At 41.3% G+C, this 20,528-nt stretch overlaps 1 protein-coding gene across 1 annotated transcript in view; it reads right to left on the reverse strand.

The window, feature by feature from the left end:
- Positions 1-1,175: 1,175 nt before the first annotated feature.
- wdpcp (WD repeat containing planar cell polarity effector) overlaps positions 1,176-20,528 on the reverse strand; it is a 33,617-nt gene continuing 14,264 nt past the window's right edge. The window contains exons 9-17 of the mRNA XM_072437187.1: positions 18,029-18,632; positions 16,356-16,544; positions 16,001-16,124; positions 14,957-15,020; positions 9,177-9,270; positions 5,240-5,339; positions 3,016-3,107; positions 1,658-1,689; positions 1,176-1,283 (exon numbers count right to left, since the gene is read on the reverse strand). Of these exons, the coding sequence (XP_072293288.1) occupies positions 1,233-1,283; positions 1,658-1,689; positions 3,016-3,107; positions 5,240-5,339; positions 9,177-9,270; positions 14,957-15,020; positions 16,001-16,124; positions 16,356-16,544; positions 18,029-18,632 (1,350 nt within the window). The 3' untranslated portion in view covers positions 1,176-1,232. The remainder of the gene's footprint in view (positions 1,284-1,657; positions 1,690-3,015; positions 3,108-5,239; positions 5,340-9,176; positions 9,271-14,956; positions 15,021-16,000; positions 16,125-16,355; positions 16,545-18,028; positions 18,633-20,528) is intronic.

Genomic DNA, 20,528 nt, shown 5'->3' on the forward strand with positions numbered 1-20,528 from the left:
ATGCTAATACCACTAATAAGCCTATCTCGACAAGTCATCTCAACAGACACAAGATTTGAGCAAAAGGCGGTGTTTTCACAATGAGCTGCTGGCCACATTTTAAATGAGGCATAACTACATTTGATTTACAACGCTGACATAATTGCTTAAAGGGTAACTGAGGAGAGCATACGCTCGTCTACTTTGTTCATGGTGTTATGACAGAAGAGATTTCACTGTTTGCATGTCAAAAGCTGCTCTGTGTACGCCATATACTGTAGCACACATGGGAGGAACTTGTACTCGGATGTTAAGCAATTTTGCAGCTTTTATTCGAGCTGTCAAGGCAAACAATCGTAAGATAATGCCGCCTGGGTCTGTAAATTATGAACGTGTCAAGAGATGCACTAAAGGCAGCGACAGATGCCACTTATCACCAGCAGCCTCTGTAGTGTGACTGTATCATCCCAAAGGAAACACAGCATTTTGATGTTTACATAAGAGAAGTATTAGTATCAGTCACAAATGTAATTCCTTTCACCCATCGCTCTCGCCGTGAATTGACTCCCCAAAAAACATACAATGATTTTTTTTAAAGCTAACAAAACAAAAAAAGGAAGCGAGTAAAGCATCCTGGCTGATCTTCTGTCCATTCCCAACATCGCTTCTTGTATATTTTTTGGTGGAAATCCTCTTAGAATGCAAAGTAAATAGATTACGATACAGTGGGGGATTAGGGCTCGCGCGGCGCTGTCAGATTAGTGGCTGAGCGCGGCGCGTCGACAGCTCTGACACGGCCATGGCTGCTGTTCAGGAAAGGGGCTCGGCGCGATGCTTTAAAGTCGCGCGTTGGCTCCTGTTCATGAATAAAACTGTGGCCCGTAATCTTGGCCAGCACGCACATCAGTGCAGCACACACATAGTACATGTATTGAATATCACAACTGATGGAAGTATAATAGGAGCTTTTATTTTGCCTTCTTATTAATGGTAAGGCTTAAGTCATGTTTTTAAATGCAAAACCCCAATGGTAACATTTGCATTAAGATGCACCTGAGTTTACACCTTGAACTGCACCGTGGCTTTGGTTGATTTTTATTGTAAAAATATTGTCATAATTAAAATAATAAAACAAAAAAAATGATACAAGTAGTAAAAAATATATATATATATACATACATATTAGACACACATATAATTTGGCATGTGGAAATAAAAGATATCTCCCAAAAGTACAAGACTAAATTGAATTGTCAGACCATTCCTAAATGCACCACTTGAAGTGTTCCCGGGTCGACATCTTCCTGAAAACAACAACAACAATAACTTTTAGATGTTTTAAACCTTAAGTATTTGATTCAGAATTTCAGTCATGTTACAACGTCTTCAGCTGTTTAACAGTAATTACTAGTGAATAAACGAGATATTAGCATTTTACTCATCAATAATTAACAGCAATATAATGCTATAAGAACTATCACATCAACATGACTTATTATACTGCATAGCACCATATGTGAATTATAATGATGATTGTATATTCACTATCATAAAGCAGAACATTATTCATTCATTCATAAAAGTTACTTCCTGTTAGAAAGTGAATGATAAGATAAGATAAGATAATCCTTTATTGTCCACACATGGGGAAATTTCATGAATGAGTTGGTAAACTTACAGCTGCTGTTGCTTTGTCACCTTCAGCGAGACCTGAAAGCACAAAACAAATAACACTTTTGGGGCTTGAGTCCAGTGTGATGTGGCACAGCTGCATCTGAACTGCATCACAAATATAAACCTCTGTCACTCATCTCCGTCTGTGGCTCTGAGCTGTGTTAAGAAGTTTATGATTGACATTAAAACCCGGCCGTGCCTTTTACACATATTTAAAATGTGGATGCAAATTACCTACAATAGCCTACAGTGTGGATTATCAAATGACAGAGCGAACAGTGAAAAGACCATTGCTAATCAGCCAGAAAAAATGAAATTATTAAAATGGAGGGCACAGAAGGAATGGGAGGTAAAAGGCAAGGAGAGGCCATGTTTTCTAAAGTGGTTTACCTAAATGACCAGTGAGTCACGAGGCGCGAGACAAAAGCACTCAGGCTAAATGTGCAGAGGGACACACAATGTCATACGAGAATCTGAGCAGGGCTTTGATCCAGAAATCCAGAAATCTACTGTACCGGCTGATAATAACAGCCTTACTGTAATGAACACAGTGTTGTTTCTCTCTTGAATGTTTTAGACTATAAATGGGCAGTCGCTAATAAGGAAGCGTCTTCTTGGACTTAGATCACACTCCATGGCAGACAAATGTGCTGTGGGATTTCCTCTGTGGGATCAAAGATGGGCCAAGTCCGGCTCAATTAATGATGTAAGGTCGAGCGCGAGCTGATACTGCACACGAGAAGGAACTATAACCACTACTTATACTACTACTACTTTGTCCTCTCCCAGATTTCCCATGTTACAATGGAGCAAACAACAGGAGGCCACAATTCACCCTGAACAGACCAGTTTGACCAGTCTGACAATGTTTATCACCAACTGGAGCTGAAGAAGCTCTCAATTTAGTTAAGTTTAAATATCACATTCAAAATTCTACTTAAGTAAAGCTGTACTTTAAGCATTTCACACAGATTTTGAAAACTATTAAAAAACACTTTTGTACATAGTTTTGGTCAACCGAAGCATCTGGATTGAAGGCTTTATTTGACACAGTTGTGTCGTAGAATGGAGAGAGTGGGTAGAGACATTCAGCAAGACCAATCAAGGCCAGAGAGGGAACAATTACAATGGAGAGGTGGTATCGTTGTGGTATGTTTGAATTGTTAGATTTGGAAAAATAGGCAAAAAGGTTTCATATGCATATTGGAGCTTGATGGAAATAATACAGGCCTGCAGAGAAACTGAAGTGGCCTGTTATTACTGAGACGTGTAGTTTTGTAAATAATAATATACTCTATATAGTGTCAGTTTGAGGGCCATAGGTCAGTTTAGTGAACTATTTTCCCACATCCTCTGACATACCTGAGTGTCCGAGTGTCCTGAAGGCAGCGGCACTCACTGTCACACGCAGGGTTTCAGCCTCTGCACTTCTCACACTCGCTTTTCGGCCACTTCTGAAAGAAAAGAGCAAAGTCAAAAGGTTAACACGTGCTGAACAGATATGCTCTAAATCTGACTTCGGGCTTTTGGTGAGTTACAACGAAGTGGGCCATTGGTAGATGTGAGGCTTTTGTGTTTTGATAAACGAGATACTGAGCCACAGAATATCTAATCTCATTTTAGTTTCTCAATGTAATAATCCGCTTCTCTGTTGTGTAACGGCCTTCACAAAGTAAACGTGGAAATAGCCACAGTTTTACAGAGAAGGACGAGCCGCAGAAGCAGTTTTTTTTGGATGCTGCTCAGTTTTCTCTCTCTCGTGCACTCCTTCTTGTGCAGAAGTTGGATTTGGGAATGTGGGAATGCAGTGAGGAGCCCCCAAACTGCTATTGTGCTCTCCTCCGTCTGTTTTCTCTGCTCTTTTCTCACCGAGCCAAACGGGAAAACGCCCGCGCTATAATGCCTCCCCTACTCAGTCTCAGTTAAGCTGTCACTGGCTTCACATGACAAACAATGAAACTTCATCAGAGACCAGATTACGAAGAGGCTCTGATATAAAGCGTATTCTAAAGAAAAAAGGGGCAAAATTGTGCAATAAAAACGCAATGGCTTTTGTCTTTTCCCCCCTCTGTGGCCATTATCTGTGGGACTGTTTGGGGATCTGCTTTCATGGCCAATGTTGACGCCGGGAAAGACCTGGGGAAGTGCGGCGGGCCATCGGCTGCCAAATTGCCCTAACCCTCTTTACCACTCTTTTCTCTGCCATTCTTATTCCTTTTTACAGTTTTTAAAAAAAGAGCTTAGGACGCAGCATCTCTGTGTCTTCTCACTCCCAGGACCCGGCTTGTTCAAATTGGCCGATAGGAAGGGATTTGGGACGGATGGAGGGGGCTTAGAGGAACGCAGAGTGAAGAGGAGGCTTGTGGGGGGCTGCGGCGAGTCATCAGTGTTACAGTCAAACAACCATGAAAAGCCCATGAGGATGAAAAGAACAAGAGCACCTTTTTCATCTAAAACACGCAAATCCAATAAACATACTCCGACATGTTAGTGTGGCTACGGCAACGACCAGCCGCTCAGTACTACGGCTGTATTTCTGTTGTGTGCCAAAGACAAAGGAGAGGCTTTCAGCGTGTCTTTAGTCACAGTGTTTCAGCGTGTCATTCATGAAGCCCCAATACAGTAACAGTACAATCGCCCAGAAGCGTGTGAGATGTGTCAAAACTCTAGAGCGAGGCGAGTACTGTGGACCGGGACAGTTATAATGGGGCTCAGAAGTGCACTTTTAAGTGTTAGTCAGAAGAAGTACTGATGTGGATGTCGCACACTCTGTAACGAGGCACAGTTCACAGTTCCCCGGACGGCCGGCTGGTGATTGAGCAGAAGTGTGATGGAACAGTTTGATTATAGTTGTTACAGTGGCACAAACGCACGGTTTAATAGTTATTTTTCAAATACCAGACAGGCTATGTTTAAGGTAAGCAGTACTTAACCTTTTCTTCTGCTGTGCAAGTATGATTAATGGGTTTGTCAAAGCAACTATGGCCACAGGGCATTGATAATCCAGCCATGTACTTAAGGTAATAGTTTGCACTTTTGTACTGTGAAATGATCAAATATAAACTGACCGTAGAACGTTCCAGATCTAGATTATAGATATACTTTAATCATATTTTAAGTATATATACTATATGGTAAAAACATCGGTTTTATGTGTCTTTTTTAATATCTTGTGTTGCTATTGCATGTTTTGTTCTCTCTCTGTGTCATGTTGTTGTTGTGTTTTTTGTTTTCTGAAATCATTTTTTCACAATAGCCTAAAAAAGTGGTGGCATTATTAAATCAGAAAGGCCAGATTATTGTCAGTTGAAAGGACTTTAAACCATAAGTTTAACATGGCAGATATGTGGATATTAGACTAAATTCCAGGCAAATATCAAACTTTGGATTTGTAGAGAGTAATTCCAGAGATATTCACCACAAACCAGTTAAAATAAGTGCACTTTGACTTGCCCTCCACCTCCATAGTAAAATATCAGTTGCATCAGAAATGTCGTTGAGATGTCAGAGCTGCTCGTATGATAAACAGAACATGACATGAAAGCTCAGGTACACGTGGCGTAACACGCCGAGCACACACGCTCACCGCGTTGTGGGAGCGGGGGGCTGTGAGGGTCCTGTTGCACTCGGGTTCCTTTCTGTCTGTCTGTCCCCGAGGCTTGGAGCAGGCGCACCACTCACAAAGTCTGTCAACAAACGGCAGAGAAATGAAATTACAGACATTTGCAAAGAATGGAATCATCATTGATCTCTTCAAAACACCACCTAAAAAAATATATATATATATATATATATATACATTTATCGTAGTTATTAAGTTTTATGGTGGAGCTTTTTTATTTTGCCTGAATGTTGCAATAAAAACACCAGCAACTGTATAAGCAGGAGATTTAAAACATACTGTGGAACATTAACATTTCCGTGAAAAGCAAATAGCGAACCCACCACCAAAAAGCATACATACCGTATTTTTCGGACTATAAGTCGCACCTTTTTTCATAGTTTCGGCCGGGTTGCGACTTACACTTATATTTATACTTATACACTTATACTCTGGAGCGACTTATATGTTATATTATTTGTTATTTTCACACTTGCAACCGCATTTCATACTCCAGTGCAACTATTTTTCTTCTCTATTATGCATTTTTTGGCTGGTGCGACTTATACTCCGGTACGACTTATAGTCCGGAAAATACGGTACTTCCAGATGGGGCAGAAGAGCCAGTTTTCTCTGTTATGTCAGGCATATTAAGAATTTAACTAAAATAAATGTATCATGATTATCATTGATGAATACTGATGTTTTTTGTCCAAACACTCTTTAAAAAGATCACTTATTTAATTCCACATGCAGCTCTGTACCTTTTATCCACCTTTCATATCAGCACGGCTCAGTGTAACTACAGTCTGAATGGAGGCTTAAGCTTCTCCTTTGCTCTTTGATGCCTTAACAATGGCGTTTCCAAAAGTTTTTATAGCGAGACAGAAGTCGAACATGATTGGAGATGGTGTGAGTGGAATCACCGAGGGAGGGAAGGCTGCAGAAACAAACGCTTCTTTTTTTTCACCCTCCCACCGGAGCTAACAGGCTTTTTTTCTCCACAAGGACCAAGAAAAGAGAGCGCGCGAGGAGGTGGAGAAGTGGATCTTAAGATAAAGCTCTTGTCTCTTTGCCCAACTGAAAGGCCCTGCAGTCACGTCAGGCTTTGTGAGTGGGAGACAGACGAACCGGCAACCAACTTGGCGTCTCCTCTTGGCAGAAAGCGACGCTCAAAAGGATGGAGATGGAGAGGCCTTCCCGCGCACTTGTTCGCTACTCTGTCTCGCACAATACCGTATCTATCCGAATCAACACACTTGTCAGCCAGACAGCTATAAGCGATTTCCGAAGCCGTTATAAAAGGAAGCATTGCAAAGCTCGAATGTGTGTTCCATTGTGCGTTCCCTCCTCGTGGAGCGCGACAATACAAGCGCATGAATATGAGCAGATACTGTCCAATCTGATTTACAGACCAACTCGTGTCGACATGATGCTGAACAAATCTAGTCTGAATAAAACTTGTGGTTCCGACTGTGCTAATGCTCTTTACAGTAAAAGCGTCACTAAAGTATGCATTTCCTTACTCCTACTATAAAGATCTCTGTGGTGTGCGTAGGGTCTAATTTTATTCATAGATTGATGAACAGACTGATTAAAAAAAGTATAGTTCCATATGCAAAATATGTGTTCATTTGGAGGTTAAACACGTTTTTTGAGATCTTTGTTGGATTTACAAAGGCAGAGCAAAGTAGAATTTAGATATCAATTAATTAAAAAGCCCTCTAAATAAGTTATATGTAATTCCTTTACTTCAGTTAAGTGCAAATTAATCCAATAAGTAGTAGTAGTATTGATAATAGGGCCTGTGGTCATAGCTGCACAACTAGTACTTGCAGAGGTTTCATTAGCAATGACAGTAGCAGTTTGTACTGCTGAAACATTGCATTATTTAGATATGCAGAGTGAAGTTGTCGTTACTTGAGGGTGACCGTTTCTTTTATACTTACACTTTTTCCACACCTGTTGTCGTCTTGCAGATACAATTGAGCTTTTGTCACAGAATATTTGCGTTTTCCCTTTTGTTTGTTTGGCTCGTGACACTGAAATGAAGTTGCTCCATTGTTTCAGTGAGAAGACACCAGGATGTCGGTGAAGGTGGCGTCCTATTTTCATGCAAACTATAAGGGTGGGTTTGGTTTTGTTTGCTCACTCATGAAAAGCACTAATTTGAGTGCTGTGTTCATGCAGGATGCAGACCTCCTAAATTGTACACACCCAAAATAAAAGGGGCCTGACAAGAATGTGTGAGAAAGTGTACCAATGCAAACACATCTCCAAAGGTTATTCAGTTTAATGACATAATGTCAGTTTTCCTTTTATATCTCTTTGTTTTAGATACCTGCTTCACTTTGTAGAGCCAGAGGCATTAACGCCAGTCCAATAGTGTGTAAAGTGAGACACCTGTTCAGTGGAGGCCTGAGCCGGACAGGAACCACTCATTATTCATGACTTGTCTTTTTCACCAAGATAATGTGTTCACTGTGTCCACGCTGCCTCTACAAATCTGCTCACATCAGAACACACAGAAGATGTTACTTAAAGGGATACTATCTAATGTTTTAGGTGGAGGGTCCGCTACCTGCTGATTATTTATTTGAGTTTGTTGATTAAGAACACAGGACATTACTTTAGAGTCTAATCAAAGGCTTATGGAACAAAGACTTTTTAAATTGAATTATTGTATGTCTTTTAATGAATTTGAAGCACTTTTAAAAGATTGTCCTCAGTGCCAGAGCGCTTGTTTTAAATGATTTTTTATTCCATATTACTGCTTTGATAACCCAAAAAGTATTTATTTTATTAATCTTCATTAAACAGGTATATTAAATACTTTGTGGCACACTTTATTAAATCTGGTATCATTGTGAAAAGCAGCATGAGACAATGAGCACAATCTCTACAATCTGGCACATTTACACTGTAATTTACATGTGTTCATTAATAACATGCACTGTCTCTATCAAATAAATAAATAATTGAAACAAAGAGATCTTGACTTTAGATGAGTGACAGAGTGTTGGTGTAGGTCTGCACTCTCCTTAAGCAAGTTTCCAATCCCTTCTTGTTCTTTTCTTTTCTTTCATGCATCCTTCAACCTACCTACTTTCTTTGCCTCCTTTCATTTTGCTGACCTTCATTTCTATCTGTCATCCCTCCTCTTGTCCCATCTACACACCTCCTTCCTGTTTTCCCGCTGCTGCTCCTCTGCTGCTTTCCAAGGATAGGACTTGCTGCAGGTGATGGAGCTAAATCATCAAGGACATAATTAAGAGGCTTATGAAGGGAGCGTGCCTGTTCCATTAGTCCTAAAAACTCCTGCATGCAAAGAGAGGGCCCTCGCAGTTACTCCCACACTTATTTACATTCTGCCACAAACATGCGCATGGGCTGCCTCCGGGGCTTGACCTTATACAGTGGAGTTAAATACCTCTCTCTTGCCTCATTTGCAAACCCTGGCGTATGCACGGAGCCCGCCGGTGAGTTTTAAACACCAATGAAGGACTCAAAGACATGTTCATCTAGTGCACTGGCAAATTCGAATGCTCCCATGTCGGCCCTCTGAGCGCTTGTGAGGAATCGAGTGTGTGCGTAATCAGGAACTCGGCCTGATCCTCTCTGGTATGTACTTTAAAGAGTGTTTGTCAAAGGGCAGCAGTGGAGCCCCCTGGTAAATGACAAAAACCTGCCCTATGCAGACTTCTTGGCCACATTTATTAATTCAAACTAAAAAAAAAAAAGAAAGAAGACATTTAAAGTTCATCGTCAAATGTGATATTCGGCTGGTGTCACTGCCTGATTCAGCGAGGTTATCAAATGTCCAGCACACATTGGAGATACAAGAGGGAACAACGTGATATATATATATATATATATATATATATATATATATATTTTTGGTGGTTAATCAGGATTTTCTTACCTGCATCAACCCGGGCCTCGATTTCATTAGCTTTCCTCTTGGACACATCTGCGAGCACCACCTCACCCTTATCGCTGGCGACATAATGGAGGTCCTTTGAAGGTAATGGAAGAAAGAAAGGAATGTGAAAGTTAATCTAAAATGAATCTAGCTCCAATGACAATAGTTTTTTTAGAGGTGTGGGGGGCAGTGTTTAGAAGGAAAAGGAGGAACAGATGAAATAAAAAAATGAGCTGTTTGAAGGCTGACATCAGAAAGACCACCGGTTGGATGAAATGCCGTTTCCTCAAAAAACTTTGAAATCAGCCTGCTCTGGCACCCCTGCTCGGCCACGTCTCTCGTTTTGAACTGGGAGGATGTTATCTGTCACATTTCAAAAACGGCAGAGGAGGCGGAAGACTGGTCACCTTTTAAAAAAACGTTTGCATTCTCTCGCAACAGAGACATATCCAGCCAAGCACATTATGACACAAGCCTAGGACAATATTGGACACAGTATGCATGCTCTGTATCTCTGTCTCACACAGCCGTGAAGTGAGATAACATTTTGAAATTATGTCTGAGGGTGCTTCATTTAAGCTCCAGGCTACAATAGTGTTTATTAATAACCTCACCACAGTGAACTGTCCTGATGTAAGCTACAGTCAACCATAGACTGTACTAACAGAGGATGAAGTTACAAGTCTACCACAATACTGATCTTTCATACAGCCATTCAACTTAATTCAAACTGAACTAAAACATTTAACAGTGGTCATTACAACTGTAAAATAATATACAAATCTACATTGTGTGAGATGAGGAGAATTCAAGAAGTTGTAAAAATATTTCTCAATGTTTGGATCATTTCAAATTGATTGAACACTGGTGATTTTAATTCCTAAGCACGACAAGGGGCTTCTAGGGCAGTGGGGCTTCCTTGGGCTGAATGCAGGGCCTGAGGGCCATCAAAGGGTACAGCGCGTTAAGCAAAGTCTTCCGCCTCAGCGACATCACAGGACATCAGTGCCGTGACTCAGGGCTTGCCGTGGATAACCCTCAGCTGGCTAAAGCCAGCCCCCAGCTGGGCCTGCACCCGGCCCTAATACCCCATATTGTAACTCAGCTTTTGTACCCCCGGAGGCACAAAAGGGGGTGCTACCTACCAAAAGAGGTGGGGACCAGTGAGAGATTGCGGTTCCAAAAAGGGGGAGTGGGAGCGAATGAGAGAAAAAGGGCCAGAAATTGAAGAGTGTGAATAGGAACAGATTGGGTAATTATAGTGCGGAGCCTGGCCTCTGTGGCGAAGAGTTAGGAGGAAATGTGAAAATGGCACACAACAAAATGGCCTCAAAAGAAGCTAAATCGGCTCCTAGAACTGAGCTGGCTAATTCAGCCAAGGACATGGCCCCTCAATGAGACATGAGTGAGGCTCTAATTGATAACAAACAGAGCAGCAGTAAAAGGTAGCAGTATGGTAAGTACAAAATAACACAAAAAAGTGTAAATGTACAAACATCTTTTCTCATGAGCGAAACTATATGACAGACAGAAGAAAACAATATGAACATCTGATGCAGGCTGCCACATTACAGCTTAGCTCCTCATAATACTGTCTGAATCAGGAGAGAGAGAGGCAGCCAAAGAATGAACGAACAAGCAAATGTAAGGCGAGGGAGAGAGAGGGTATCAGGCCGACTAAGAAGGGATAACAATAATAGTGCATATAAAACCATCAGATATTACACCTCTTATTCCCTGACGCTCAAATGCGACACTAATCTTATTTATATAAGAGCTTTAGGGGTTGCAGCACGCCAGCTAACAGCACCTATAAAGAGGGCCGTTTCAGAGGGAGGGGCTGAGGTGGACACTAAGAGCCTGATATTGACTGATATTTGGGCTTCCTCCAATAAACGAGGGATTAGTTTAACTGGTACAAAGTAGCCACACATCAATAGACAGGTCTGTGTTTGCAGTACGTGCACAGTCCGACATATTGGGCTGTCATATAATCTCAGCATAAGTACACAGCTCAACAACGAATAGAGACAAATGTACGGGATTAAGCTCTATACATCTCGTAATGCCATTTTCAGCATATTATCAACTACATGAGATGGATTTTCTGTGCTAAAAATCAAGATTCACTCACTCATGATAAAATGTTCAGCAATCTGATTTCCACCTTTCAAATGTTTTTAAAGTGCCCTTCCTTATTCAAAAACCTGCCACAATGTGTAGTGCAAATAGAAGTGAGAATTATTATATAGCAAATGAATTATCAACACTATTGTGAATGTTGGTTGGAATATATATGCAAAATTGGAATACAGTATATATACACAATAATATGTAAGATATTTCTATTTTTAGATATACATTTTTGTCACTATCACCCACCCCTAAATGTAAAGTTTTTTTTTTACATTATGCAACAACACAAGAGCACAAATCATATGTTTGTAAAGCTGCAATTGTAAGGGCACAAAGAAGGGTTATGATTGCCTATGGTATAAGACTATAGCAAAATCTATATCCATCAACAGTTGTGAAATCCCAGCACATGACTACACATCTGTTATTCCCTTTTATCAGATTAATGTTTTAATAGGACTAATTAAGACAGGTTAACAACAACAATGAGCTTATTGCAGATGATGTGATATACTCCTCTGTCCTGCGGTATCAGATTGGGACAGAAGATATGGACTGAACCTGTTAGACACAGCTTGCCTTATTATTGGTGCTGTATCTGACTGGAAACAGGGGGGAAAAGTAGGCGTTGAACTGGGCTATGACACGATTTGATTTAATTAACAAGCTACATCAAGAGCAGGGCCCACGAAGAATGTGTAAAAAAAAGAAGTGGGAGGTGAAAAATAAATTGTCATGACTGACGAATGACCTAATTGGTTCCATTATCAACTCATTATCAAAGCCTAATTAGAGTGCCACAGAACAGCTTTAATTGTAGAAAAAAATGCAAACGACTCACTTGCCCCCTACCTTCAACAAGACCCCCCCACTACAGTACTGCAGCCACGAGTTCCTCCTCCCCCTCAATTTAGACCGACACTAAAGTGTTTCATTTGAACAAAAGGTTTGTTATTTGTAAAAGGCTTGGAGGGCCTCTATTGTTAGCAAGGAAACAATGGGGTTGGAGAGAGGTGGGGGGCTGGGGTTAGCACTGGGGGTCTATCATGCTGGGCGGAGGTGAAGGTGTGCGCGTTATCGGTGCAAGTCTGTATGCGTGCGGCAGAGTGCGTTTGATCAAGTCGATGGTGCATTATTGAGTTCCTGTAGACAGTTGGTGAAGTTGACAGGGTTTTTAACAGGGCTGGGGGCTGCCCTCATTAACCCCCTCCACCTCGGCCCAATCAGCCAAGCAGCAGGTTAAAGCAACAACACGGCCTAATTAGTGCCTGGCAGAGAGCAAAGGGTGAAATGTCAATGTCTCCTTTTTTCTTTGGCTTTTTTGGTCAGTGCACTCCGCAGTCACTGAAGCAAAAATAGCTCGTTTGAAGTGAGCAATGTGAGGTTTAGAGTGTTACAGATCTGGATTAAAAAGTTACTTGGTCAGAAAAAAGGCACATTTCAAGATGTTTTAGACAATAGATAATGCCATCACTAAAGCACATTCTAGACAAGAGCAACTTAAACTAATTAAAAAGGGTTTAAAAAGTAAATTTGGGTGATGGACAAGTTTGAACTAAAACCAGAAATCCTTTCCTATATTTATAATCTAATATCTATATTAAATCCCAAACTAAAAAGTCATGCATTTAGAAAATCCAATTTTGCAAGACAATCTAAGGTAAGCTCATAAAAGAACAGAAGATGTTGCAGCATATGAGCAATACTCATTTCTAAATGTCTAAACTATTCAGCAGGACTGTACCTCTTGCTTGAGACAAAACCCTATGTACATGTCATGATTTAGAATACTTTACTCTTTTATCAATCCTTTTCAGGAAATTGTTTTCTTGCAGCAGCTTGTTCTTGGACACTGTCCCAATGTTTTCTTAACATTTAGAAGAACTGAGATACACCCAACTAAAGGCTATGAAGCACAACAGTCAGATCGGTTGTGTTGGTCAGTGAGTGGATCCACTTCTTACAGAATATGTCATAAGACACATTTAAAACTGAAGGTAATGATGGTAATTCTGCCACAATATGTGCTCTAATCTAATAATTAAAACACAATGGCCTTTTTTCTTTTATACAACTCCTATACAACTCCTTTGATCATTTCATCATGGCTCTCGCCTTGGGTCCTTTGTTTATACAACGTGATGGACCAGTGCACAAAGTTCATAATTGAAGTGGCTGGGCTTCAGTGGTGCATTATGACAATCCGCTGTAGACGTATGTTGAATGACATTACAATGGAGTCAATCTTGTGTGTCACTGCCATTGTGCACGTGTTTAACCAGAAGTATTGTGACAGTTCTTTGCACAATTTAAATTGTTCTCCATAAAGTGAAAATATTTTTAGATTCAATATTTCAAATATAAGTGTAGATCAAAAGTGCATGATTATATAAATGTAATGTATTCACACAAGTCAAAGTATTGTGTGTTTGAATGGGTCCCTGTCTTCCACTGCTCCTTCAAGGTCCACAGGCTTGACTCCACCTATTCAATTTGCTTTTCCAGCAGCGCTACTTAAAAGAAACCAGTGTCAGATGTGTTTGTATCAATGTGAATCAATGTGTTAGGTGTCAGTGAAACATTGAATAAAATAGGAGGCCCGGGGAAAGAATGGGGGTTAAAGACATAGAAGAGCATTTCAGCGTGGAGTGCAGAGAGAGCGGCAGGTTAGAGGGAAGATGAGGAGAGGAAAAGGCTAAAGCTAAGGCCAAAAGAGGCAGTGAAAAGATAGGGCCCCTGACTGCGATCGCACCTGCTCTGTGGCACGTGCTACGCTCTCCAGAGCAGACTCCAGGCACAAGTAACACATTAGATAATTTCAACCTGACCTATGCAATGTGTCTAGTCTACATTTTTCTCCAGCATCTGCTTTATTTTACTATGCAATGCTTCAAAAATTAAATGTAACTAAATGTAATCTTAGGAGAATGGGTGAGCGAATGAACGAGCATTGAATGGCTATAATTGCACTGATGTATTTACATAGTTAAAGAATGTTTTTACATATTTTGTATAATGTGTGTGTTAATGTAGAGAGTTGAAAATTAGCACTTGCTATTTATCCTGCATCAGTTGCAAGCTTTGTTTTGTAACTATGTCTGACTGCGTCGTCTCTGTCAAATAAATGGTGACTAATTACAATAGGCCAATTTCAATTAGATTAGTATATTATATTTTCCATAAACTATTGTTAAACCCGAATCTTTTTCATGTAATAAATTTGTCTTGTCCTAGGACAGATATATTGTAAAAGCAGCTCTAGGATCAAACTACTGTCTAATTATAAAGTTGTTGTTGAAAACTCTGCTCTGCCTCTGAAAGTTGTGAAACACACATATAAACTCATTGCGGTGAATAATTAGGATGCTAGGAATGTGTCATGAAAGTAAGGAATACATTTGGACCACTGTAAACTGTTTGAAATTAACTACTTATGTTTTATTTTGTTTTTTTTTAATACAAAAAAATGAGGTACAGCACCTTTAAGTGGGCATAAATTATGACCGGTGACAACTAATGAATAAGGGATTTTAATGATGACGGTTGATGACGGTTATAAACAGTAGCATTCCCTATACAACAAAATACAAATATCATACAAATAAGGCCTGACGTCTTTGTTTTGGTTCCATTTTTCAACTTACCATATACAAGTCTCTGTCCTCCAAATCTACAGCGAGTAGAAAGGCCTTCTCGAAACGCTGGTGTCTGCACAATAAGAAAAAAGCTTGTGTTTTAGATCAGAGGTAATCTTTGTACGCTGTATTCTCAAAATCCACAGAGCTAAATAAACACACCCCACTGCTCTTGAATCTGAACCCAAAACCAATGAACAGTCGATAATTGAAGTGAGAATAGCAAGCCCTCTTCCTTGCATCCATAATTAAAGCTGGCAAAAGTGAACAGTGTGTCCCTGAACAAAATGCCTCAACTTTCTGAGTTTGGAGCCAACATGAAACAAACAAATGCTTGCAAAGGCAGTGGGCAGAAGGAGGGGGCTTCCTTCATTTGATGTCGATGGAGAGAAAAAGAATGCAGGTAGGCGATAAGAGAGGAGTGGAGGAGGGATGCCAAACAACGCCGCGGCTCGGCTACAAAGGCTGAGGGAGAAAAACACTGCGAAAAGGAGGGAATGGTGGGTAATTGCGTGATGGAGAGCGGTGAGCAGCAGTGTGTGGGAACAACAGGGTCTATTTCAGTCAAACAGCCATTTCAAAAGGCTCTCATGGCAGAAGGGAAAATGAAACAACAGTCTAAACAGGTGCATGTGTTGTGAATGACTCAAAGCTGCATTTCTAGGTGTCTGAGTGAGTGTGTACTGAAATTCAAAGGCTATTGCATTTTTAGGCGTATTTAAATAGCAGTAGTAAGCCGTATTGACTGAATATTGGGTCTGGTAATGCCTTAAACAGATTGTCCTTAAATCTGTCTATTTGAGTTTAAAGTAGAGAGTCAAAAATCAATGATCCAAAGGCACATACACAGCATGTGTTTTGATTTCCCTTCAAAAACAGTCTAATTGAAAGCAAATGTTACATATTAAAGGTACAAAACTCCAGGAGGGCTTGCACCAGAGCCAATTCTGACCTCTGACCTCCCATAGAAGCACCACACAAAGCAGCAGCTCCCTCAAGGGAGGAAATTAGGGAAAACAGTATGTGCACTGCAGAGGGAAGCGAGGAGGTTACCTGAGGAGGTGGTGAAAAAAGCGCCGAGCGTACTTGCTCACAGGATCTCGGTACTCCAGAAGCACTGTATCACATAAAGGGGCGGGAGCAGCATAAAATACACCCAGGGCTGCTTCCAGTTGATCTACAGACAAATTCCATTTAGAGTTGTAAGAGAAAAACACAACAAGTTCCCCCAAAACACATACAGCATACATTTTGAAATGCATTGTTCACTTTTATTATTTTTTATTTTCCTTTATTACCTTGTACGTATCGACAATATTATTGAAATAAAAAGAAGTGCTGTAGCAACAGTTAATTTATGGAAACCTAAAAGAAAAACTTGTGGTGTTCTGTACACATCCATACTCACGCTCTCGCTCCATGTTGAGTGGAAGTCTGAGCAGGTGGTTGATGATGGAGCTGAGGCCTCTGAAGCACTGGTCCCCTGCAGTGTTAAAGTCCATGGCCTCCAGGATGCTCAGAGCCTCACGGACCTGACCACAGCGCAGTCTCTGCTGCAGCAGCTCTTCTGGTCCCATTTGGCCCCCAGACAGAGTCCCTTATGAGCCAGGCAATTTTGTGATTAAAGCGGCAAACGTTGTGTTAAATATTACATAATTCAAACCAATATTGCAGTTTAAGGTAAGTGAGGGAAGGCGTCAAGTATAATTAAAATGACAATTCGCAATCTTCTACAGATTGTGTATTAACAAGTGTGCAATAAGTGTTTAATAAGCACACAGAGGGACGTACAAGGGGTGCATCTACCAGACATCACAGCACTCAGAAAATGTCTGTAATCATTTTTAAAATAATGACCAGTCTTTAATAATGTCCTTTATAATGTGTCTAGCATGCATGCTAGTTTGCATTATTTCCCAGACTGCACCACTGCGGGCCCAGCCATGGCCAATGTGTGCCCAGATGAGATAAGTTGGTGCAGCAGGAGGCTTGGGGGTGGGGTGTACCAGAGAGGCTTGTCTCCTATGGAAAAAGGGAGCTTGGAGCCAAGCCAACTCTTTCTTCCTTGCAGCCTCCTGACTCTCTCGTTCTGTTATTTAGCAAGCTTTACGAACAAGTCAGTACTGAATCACAAGCTAACAAATAAACAAGTTGGAGTGTATGTGTGCATTCAGAGAAAGACAGAAATAGAAGAATACACACACAGGAGGAAGAATTATCAAGGAAAACAACGAGCAGTGACTTTCTTCATCAAAACCTTGGCAGACGATCAGAGGAGGGGTAGCTATTGTTGGAAGACATCCCCCTTCCCTGTGCACACACAGGCAAACACACTCTTAAGAGCACACATTCTTCTACCTTCTCCCTCCTCCCACTCACAACTGCATTCACACTTAGGACTGTGGGCCACTGTCACATCTTGTTTACGCAGTCACAATTAAAAATGATGAAAATTAAGTCCAGCTGTCTTATGTGTGTTTAATAGAATGGTTAGTGCTTTTGAAAAAAATTGACAGACATATTTTATCTAGAGCCCTCTCGGGACTGCGTGTCCACTGTAAACGATTTATCGGAAAAATGCATCCCAGAAAGCACCTGGGGGGCTCTTGCCCTGGGGTGATTATTGAATGACCTCTGAGAGTGTGACTCTTGCTAACCTTGCCGCTCATCAACAAATTAACTTCACTCAGTTCTCTGCTGTAAAAGGGTCTGTGACTACAGTATTTACTTCCAAAATAAAGATAGAAGCTGCTTCAGAATGTCAAAAAGTAAATGTATTCAGCTTCATCTATGAATGTACTCGTTTCTCCAAAGAAAACCAAAGAATCTGTCTCTTTGAGATGATGCTTTCAAAGTGTACTTCAATGAATAGCTAGCAACTGAATAATGAAAATTAACTGTTTTGAGAGGCAAGTTAAAAATTCGCCACTCAAACCGTCCCTTGGGTTCTTCTTAACTCTATAGAAAGCATATTAATAGTACAGAAATACATTTTTGGCTGTAACCTAGACAGAAGTATCTTAAAGTTTAAAGCTTAAAGCTCATCTTTAAATCCTAAATATTGGTGAGGGTTTCACTTACCAAATCTAAATCTCAGTACACCAAGAGGTCCTGAGTGAAATGCCAGCATTAGGGTCATTGTCCCCTCTGGGCCACCATCCAACCCGGACCCCCAGTGTAGTGCCTCCAGACTCCCAGTGCAGCGCAGGTGCTGGGCCAGAGGTAGAGTGGCTGCTGAAGTCATCTCCTCAGATAACAAAGTCAGTCCTAAAGGAGCCAACCCTACATCGAAACACATCAGCTCAGCTTGTCCTCCCCCAACAACCGCCAAAGCACCAGATGGATGCCAGGCCAAATGGGCAGGGGGCACGGGGCAAGATACAAGAAGAGAAACCCCTCGTCGGTGGTCGTACAGCACCAGCGAGGAGTCCTTTAAGGCCAGGAGAAGCATGCTCTCTGAGGGGTGACAGGAGCAGCAGGTGGGCTGCGATGGTAGTGGGATGTGGGTGACAGAAAGACGGTGAAGTCGTCCACGGGCACATTCATACACACAGGAGTCAGCACAAGGGCCCTCTGATGAAGTTTGGGATCTTTGAGGAAGTTCCACTGTCAAGAGCTGATATGGCTGGAGAAGACTAAAATGGCAGTCAATTGGGCTGCCTTCAGTACAAATGGAGCACAGAATCTGCAGAAAAGAAGAAAAGCAAATACAATATTTAACTTCACTTACTACACAATCTACTTTGCTCTATGACGGGGCTATTCAACCTTATTTACAGATTTTTCTGGGCAGGAGGTGCACAATACACCACTACTGTAACAACAATTTGGGTTGCACAACATATCCCCAACACTGTTTCAATACAGTTAAGACAATTAAATAACTACTCATAGATTAGATTTTTGAGACAAATAACATAAAACATTGCTTTGGAAAATTGGCCATCCAGGACTGAACCTGAATTAAACTAGTAGTAGACTACCGGTAGTGCCAACCAGGTCTGAACCAGGACTAACCCTGAAACAAGAAGTCTAAAGTCTAAAACAGAATTAAACAAGGACTAAACCAGACCAAACCAGGTCTAAACTAATGCTAACCCAGATGGAAACCTGTAAACAATATTAATATATATATATGTATTGGATCATGGGTTGTTGGGCCAGATTAAATTGCTTGGAGGGCTTGATTCGGCCCCTGGGCCTGATGTTGAATAGCCCTACTCTATGATGTTTTTCATTCATACATTGTTGTGTGCAGCTCTGCACATGGGAAGCAGCAATAAATCTGGCACAATTCATGTTTTCTTTTCAAAGATTTACACATTTGTACATGGTTTTGGAAGAAGAAAGAAGAGTAAACTAGAGGAGAACATTCTCAAAAAACAGCGTTTACAATTTCCCCAAACCATATGATGAACAAAAAGTACAGAGCTCAATCTGGCCCCCAAAAGAACACCTTTCAGTTAAAATCGGCTGTTGTGGTGTGAGCGATGGCACAAAGCAAGTGAGCATTGACACAGAGTGTGAGAGGCAGTGGCCCTGGTGGTACCGTTGATAAACACCCACATGGAACCAAACACAGTGGGAGGATGATACAAAACATCAGCTGCCCAACTCTTCCAGTCAGTAAGGGAGCTTTTAGAGAGGATTTCACCTTACCAAAGCTTCCATCAGAGGCCTGCATTGACCATGGCAGCTTTGGCTAAATGAGCCCATTTCTTTTCGCCATGTAGACAGAAAGAGGGATCGACTGCCTGCCTGCCATCCATCTTTCGCAAAGCTGCCCAGCCCAGTATTTTGGCAGGCATGGCCAAAAGGCGACTTAGAGGGAGGAATGAAGTTCTTTTCCTGCCCATACTACCAGACTACACCAGTTGAGGAGCAGATGACTGTCCCCGAAAGCTTTTCCCCTCTATAATCCCCCACAGCCTGCTCCTGTGGCTCCCTGGGGGGTAGGTGCTGTGTGTGTTTATTTCAGACAGACTGCAAAGTCTGTGTGAAGTGTGGGGTATACAAGGTGAGCACAGCTATCTGGGGGGCTACATTTCTCACATTTGTCACATACATGTACTAATCTCACAAATAAATAGTACACAAACATGGCATGTCCAGAATGCTGTCACAGCAAGCACACCTCGGGTGCACAGAGTTTGACCCTCAACCTCAACTCATCCCCTGCGCCGTTTCATCCCATGCCCAGCTCAGGCCTGCTGCCCAGTGCCAGCATGCCACCATGGCACCGTCAGGAGGAGACTCAGCTGATTCAGCTCTCCCAGACGTGACCCTTCAAAATGAGAAACAGACACAGCAAGAACACTACTGCAAACAGCAGTCCAGCATGCACAGTAAACTCTAACTTTAAGGCTTTATTTAGTTTTACACCGGCCAGGCCGATCTGTCAACAGTCGATCGTGTGCAGTGATTCTAATACTGTATCTCAGCAATCTAAACATTCTTCAGATGTCAATCCAAACTGCATTTTGAGTCTAGGTCATTGTCAATGCCACACTTTTTATTTATCTATTTTTGAGCAGATCCAAGCAAACATTGCTACTGTAATTACAGAAGTGACAGAGAGACA

Source organism: Eucyclogobius newberryi, unplaced genomic scaffold (assembly GCF_026437365.1).
Source record: "Eucyclogobius newberryi isolate DKJ021-1_F unplaced genomic scaffold, fEucNew1.0.hap1 SCAF_8, whole genome shotgun sequence".
NCBI classification, from domain to species: Eukaryota; Metazoa; Chordata; class Actinopteri; order Gobiiformes; family Gobiidae; genus Eucyclogobius; species Eucyclogobius newberryi.